The 6,497-nt window shown below is 39.1% G+C and overlaps 1 protein-coding gene across 1 annotated transcript; it reads left to right on the top strand.

The window, feature by feature from the left end:
• The first annotated feature begins 4,950 nt into the window (after nt 1-4,950).
• On the top strand, nt 4,951-6,228 carry LOC118275800 (uncharacterized). The gene is made up of 2 exons (XM_050695232.1): nt 4,951-5,106; nt 5,998-6,228. Exons 1-2 carry the CDS (start codon nt 5,034-5,036, stop codon nt 6,180-6,182), a joined length of 258 nt encoding a protein of 85 aa, XP_050551189.1. The 5' UTR covers nt 4,951-5,033; the 3' UTR covers nt 6,183-6,228.
• Nucleotides 6,229-6,497: the final 269 nt, after the last annotated feature.

The raw sequence follows: 6,497 nt of genomic DNA on the forward strand, positions 1-6,497 counted from the left end.
GCTTCACTGTAGGTAAATCTACTGTAGACGCGGCTCTCTCTGTCCGAACCACGGTGAATTCATCTGAGCACAAATATGTAGTAGGCATTTTTCTAGACATTTCCGGTGCCTTTGATAACGCGTGGTGGCCAATGTTACTCCTAAAACTTAAAGGGCGTGGCTGTTTCAGTAACATATACAAACTAATATACACGTATTTTCTTCACGGTTCTGTAAAACTGAAACTTGGTCATTGTTCGCGGTCGAAGTCTTTGTCAATGGGATGTCCTCAGGGCTCGGTTATTGGCCCGTATTTATGGAATCTAGGGTTTGATGATTTGCTCGCGATCCCCCTTCCTTCTGGTTGTACATTAACTGGATATGCGGATGATGGCCTTTTGTTAATACAGTCAAATACCCGCGCCGGACTGGAGAATCTAGCTAAAGACTGCCTCGGTGGGATCTCGCGTTGGGGCGAACGTAATCGATTAACTTTTGCACCACATAAAACCTACCAGCTATTGCTTAAAGGAAACTTGAAATCTTGGCCGTCCATTAAATTCCAAAACGTTCCCGTAAAACGAAAGGAGTCGGTTTGCTATCTCGGTCTAGTCTTAGAAAAAAACTTTTCTTTTATTGAACATATTAAGACTATTAGTGAGAAAGCTAAAAATAATTTCTATGCACTCACGCGAATTTCGAAGGCGACCTGGGGTCTCTCTTTTCTTACGCTCAAAACCATATATGGAGCAACCTACCTGGGATGCGTGTGCTACGGGGCACCAGTATGGGCTGATAGGGCCACAATAGGCGCGGTACGGCGGAAGCTTCTTCAAGGTCAGCGTCTAGCCTTGATCTTTCTGTGTAAGGCTTATAGGACGGTTAGCACAGAGGCCCTACCTGTGCTCGCGGGACTACTTCCAGTCGATCTTGAGGTGCAGCGACGTGCTGCTATGTATTACAATGCGAGACCTAACTTTTCCGCAAACTTTCTAGCACAACGTGATCGAAACAAAATTGCTAGACTGCTTAAGCCATTAACGGACGTCTGGGATGAGCTTCTAATTGAATGGCAGTGCAGATGGGAATCTTCTACCAAGGGCCGTCACCTTTACCAGTTCTTTCCATCCGTGCATGAGCGACTGGAGAGGACATGGCTGGAGGTGGATCACTGTGTTGCCCAGTTTCTTACTGGCCATGGCAACTTTAAAAGCAAATTGTTCTCATTTAAACTCGTTGATTCACCATGGTGCCAATGTTCGACAGCGGAGTTGCAACATGAGTTGCATCACATACTCTGGGAGTGTGGTCTCTGGCAATCTGAGCGTAACGCTATGTTGGATAATTTAATTGTTTCATCAGGTGTAATCCGCCCATCACATACTCTAGTGTGGTCTCTGGGATTTTGAGCGTAACACTATGTTGGATAATTTAACTGTTTCATCAGGTGTAGTCTATTATACGGAAGTCTAGAACGAATTTCCGTGCGTTTAGGCGTTTTTGCCATACCTATTATTGGAAGCAAGTATAACAGCTCACACATAGGACCCACTTAGTTTTAAGTCAAATTTCCGTGGTGCTTGGCGACTGGGCTTCTCCCAGTTGTGGAGTCTCTTTGTGCCTTAAGGCTTAAGTCATTCTGTCTCCTGCATTAAATTCACCGAGGGAAGTGGAAACTATCGTTTTCTTTTCTTCTCCTCTAATAATATCTTCTGATTTATTTCGTTGCGGGATCCAAGACAGTCATTCATTTCCCTGGGACGCGCCGGACTTCAGTGTTCCGGTGTTTTCATGGTTGTATCTACTGTAGATCCTGGCTTACAGGAGTTGCAGCGGTATGGGAGGTTGTGGCGGGCTTGTCCCATTAAAAAAAAAAAAAAAAGTCTAGGTATATAGTGGCGTTCTGTCCAGATAACTTGTGGGTTATGTAGCTCAATCCAGTGGTTTGATCCAGCCGCCAAGATGTGTTGAGCTATAGCGGATTTTTGTGCGTCATTGTTTTTCACCGCTCTAATATGCTCAGAAATTCTACAAGCCACAGTACGCTTAGTCTGACCGATATATGATTTGTCACAACTACAGTCCACTTTATTGAACTTAGTTGAACCGAGTTGCAAGAGACAATGGTAGTGGTATTAACAGTGTCAGCAAGAAACGAACGAGAAAGCGGGTAGACCGATTTGTCTGCTCGTAAACACCCACCCGCATTTACTCCAGTTAATCCGTGATCATGGCGCTTGCAACAGTGCCGAAATATCGGAAACTCATCAAAAATAATAAACATGGTAAATATCCCGTAATAAGTTCTAATACTAGTGTTAGTGACCATGTCAGTTTAAAAACTTATAAAATACTAGCAAAACCCGGCGAACTCCGTTTCGCCACCAGACGGGCTATTTTATTGATTTTCTTCGGTTTTTTGCTATAAACCTCACGGAGCCCAAGACCTTTCCAACGAATGCAAAACCGTGGAAATCGGTTCGTGCGTTCTGGAGTTATAGCGTCAGGAAGAAAAACCCGACTTATTTTTATATAATAGATAAGAAACCTATTTTTTTTTTTATTTTGTCATATAATATAACAATACTTAGATAAAAAAATAAAAGTTTCGGAGTGAAAGCAAATACGTCATATCTAACAATAAAATGTACATACAAAAAAAATAGGTGGCCATTTTAGTATATTTTAAAATAATCTACAAGACGGACATTAAACTAAAAATTAGTCATGTACTTTTACATTACCTATTTAAATACTTACCACATACCTACTACATGGCAAAATTGTTACTTTAATTAAATATCAACTCACTTAATTAAATTAACCTCAAGAACGCCTAGGGTGTACCTACAACACCACATACAAAATTTCTTAATTTGGCCCAACCTTCCAACCTTCAGCTCCTCACTTACACCGGATCGTCCTACGGGAAATCACAGTTTCGACCAATTAGCCAACGCTGGGATAAATTTCGACCTAACATTGGGTTATATTTTTTAATTACCCTTGTAACAGCTCGGCAATTCGATTTTAATTACTGTAATCATTCACTTTGATTCCCAAGGTATATTGGGTTTTTTGACGATGGAATTATTGTATTGAGAAATCGTGGATGAATTTTTCGATTTGAGTATTGATTTGATTCGATTTTTATTTTCTGACAAAAGACTGATAGTAACTACATCCTTACTAATATTTATTAAAAGCGAAATTGCTTATAAAATAAATATAGAATAGATAGCATAAAAAAAGTAAATTAAACCACGTGGACGAAGTTGCGGATAAAAACTGTAACACTTCTCTGCATCATCCTGAGATTAACAGAACTGGTAGAGAATACCCGGAGCTGCGGTCTACCGGTGAACGGGGTCTAGCCGGTGAACGGGGCTCCAGCTCGAAAAGCTGGAGTAGGAACAGGGTGGTTTTTAGTCGGTAAGAGTCTGTCGCTCAAGGCGGGAAAAGTCGATGAAAAATTTATCTCTCTCCAAAAAAAACTAGTGGACTTTTGTCTGTAAGTTTTCAGACAAAAGTCCAGCTCAACCATTCGATCACAAAAATCTATATTCAACTCTTCATCAATAAACGAACAACACAATCATACAACAACAACTATCACGCAAAACAACAGCCAAAAACATCTGATGAACAACTCCTTACTTGAGAACAACTATTTCGTTTAGCACAGTGTATTGTACCCACGGAAATCTGTTATAAAGGCTTCAGAGTTTCTGAATTCACTACCACTGTGAAACCGCTGAAGTTTCGCCACTGTTTCCAAAAACAAGTACTCTCTTTAGTCATATAGTTTTACGTTTCAGGCAGTAGTTTGTTATTTAGGGAAGTGTATTTAATGTACCTTCTTTTTTGAGGGGGGAACATCATTCAATGACTTTTCACGAATCCTCAACCCTTACCCAGGGTTTACCTTACCCAGGGTTGAGGATTGATGTGAGATTCTTACTGTATAAAAACCACCCTGTCCCTACGCCTGCTGTTCGAGCCGGAGCCCCGGTAACCCGGTAGGTAGTCCTCCGGTAGTAAGAATTATTAGTAAGAAATCGATGACTGGTATAGATGTAGAAGATCTTGCGAACCATATCATATCAATAAGGATTAATAAAAAATAATATCTAATGTTTTTTTTAAATAACTTCACACCCTATCTTTAGCAAATTAATAACCAGAAGTACACATAAAAGTAAACGTCCAATTTTGCTTGTTTTATTAAGTACCAACCATATTGTACATCGGGCACTAACTCCAAATTCTGTGAAAAATTTCTAATTTTTGTATCCTACCTGAAAATCTGACCAGTCTCCTTAAGGATAAATAAATAAATATGCAATATTACGTTATCCAATCTATAAGGAAAATCATCACGATTTAAAACAATAACATCGGATATAGTTAATCCCCGTAACCACTGAGAAAATGTTAATTTCTTGATTTGATGACAGAGTCATAAATTTTTATGACGCAATAAATATCGTCATTCATGTCATCGTGTGTGATTTGACATTGAAACTTAATTATGGTTGAATTTTTTAATGTTCGACTGACTGACTGCCTCGCGGTTGTAAGTACGACTGCCAAGAGGTCTCGGGTTCAATCCCCGGGTCGGGCAAAGTATTATTGAGGTTTTTTTCAGTTTCTCGTAAATGTCTCATTAAAAGCACGAAGTCTGGTATTGTGCCCAGTACATGGCAATAAGCTCACCCCCAATTACATGGAAATTATAAAACAAATGGTGAAAAGTAGGTGTACGTGGTATAGCGGCTTTACGTAGTGTGCACCTCTGCCTACCCCTTCGGGGATAAAAGGCGTGACGAGAACCTATTCTCACATTTCGCTTAACCCGGTGATTGTATCAAAGACCTCATATACAGTTGTGTAAACAAACAGACAAAGCAATACACAAGCATGATTTCCTCATAATACACATAATATTATGCTATGTTTTTCCCCTACGAATGCTACAACTAGTATATAAAGTAATTATTTACTAACAAATACTATAGTACTGAGTTGATCTTGAACAAGTGAAGAGCTGCAATATGAAGACTGTGTTTGTTTTGTGTGTGGTCGCTGTGAGCGTGATGATGGTGCAGGGACAAGGAATTCCTATTGGTATGTATCCTACTAATATTATAAATAGGAAAGTTTGTATGTTTGTTTATTTATCTGCTTTTTTATTGTATAAGCCAGTAAATGAGCAGACAGGCCACCCAATTGTAAGCAGTTGCGACCGACCATGCACACACGAAACACCAGAGATGTTACAAGTGCGTTGCCGGCCTTTTGGGGTTTAGAAATTTGTGGGTTGTTAGGGAATCGGGAATTGGGAAGGGGTTTAATTAGGCCTCCGGTAACTTTGCTTACACAACGAAACACAACGCAAGCTTTGTTTCGCTTGTCGAGAAGCACTTATGTAGTACAAGCTTCTGCCAGCGGCTTCGCCCGCGTTCCCGTGGGATAAAAAGTATCCTATCAATCATCCAAGTCAGCTCATACCGTATACCAAATTTTATCAAAATCCGTTCAGTAGTTTCAGCGTGATTCACGGACAAACAACCAAACATCTAAACAAACAAACTTTTGCAGGGACGAAGTTATGATTAAATAATGTGTCACAAACTGTATGCTACAAACAACAAAATACTAGCCAAGTAATTAAGTATAATATTTTACACAAATTTCACGACTAATTAAGCAATTTCTTCTTTTGTTTATTAGTTACATGATTACTTACTACTTATAATATGTTGCACTAATTTGGTAATTTTGTATACTTAATTGGAAATGCTCAACATCTTTAATTTTGACTTGACTAATTGAAGATTTATGTATCAAGCCGTTTCTTATTGGAGAAGGCAGAAATAATGAGACACCAAGTAGTACTAGCCTGGCCCTTTTCTTTACGAGTATTCCATTAACAACTTTATCATATTGATATAAAGTTGAAAGTAAGTTGATCTGCTATCGATTGATTTTTTTAAATCTCAATTTTCCTTCTTACAGCTAAATGCGCCAAGGGCGAGCATTCAGTCCTCTACTGCCCACAAATGGCTGAACCGTCTTGTGACAACCCTAAAGTCCACGATATGGACTTCCCTGGACCCTGTGACATCCCTCAATGTTTCTGCGACACACCTACAGTTAGAAACACCAAGACTGGGAAATGCGTCAAACTTGCTGATTGCTAGATAAAGACATTTATTTTGTTGTTAATAAAGTTTAAAATCTAATGAAGGCATTGGTTTCAATTACCTATAACCCTTCAAAAATATACAGTGACTATCTGTCCTTTAATGGAAAATTGTTAGTTATAATAATTTAGCCGATTAATCAATTACTTACTTAATTAAACTGCTCCATTTCTCAAAATAATGCAATCACAAATGCGTATGACAACCAGGACTGATTTTCTTACCCAAGAATTGAACTCCCCATTGACGTGCATACGTGCTACTCAAAATGAAAGGTCAAAAAAAAACAAAAGTCAAAGCATTTATTTCAAT

Source organism: Spodoptera frugiperda, chromosome 8, assembly GCF_023101765.2.
Source record: "Spodoptera frugiperda isolate SF20-4 chromosome 8, AGI-APGP_CSIRO_Sfru_2.0, whole genome shotgun sequence".
Lineage (NCBI taxonomy): Eukaryota > Metazoa > Arthropoda > Insecta > Lepidoptera > Noctuidae > Spodoptera > Spodoptera frugiperda.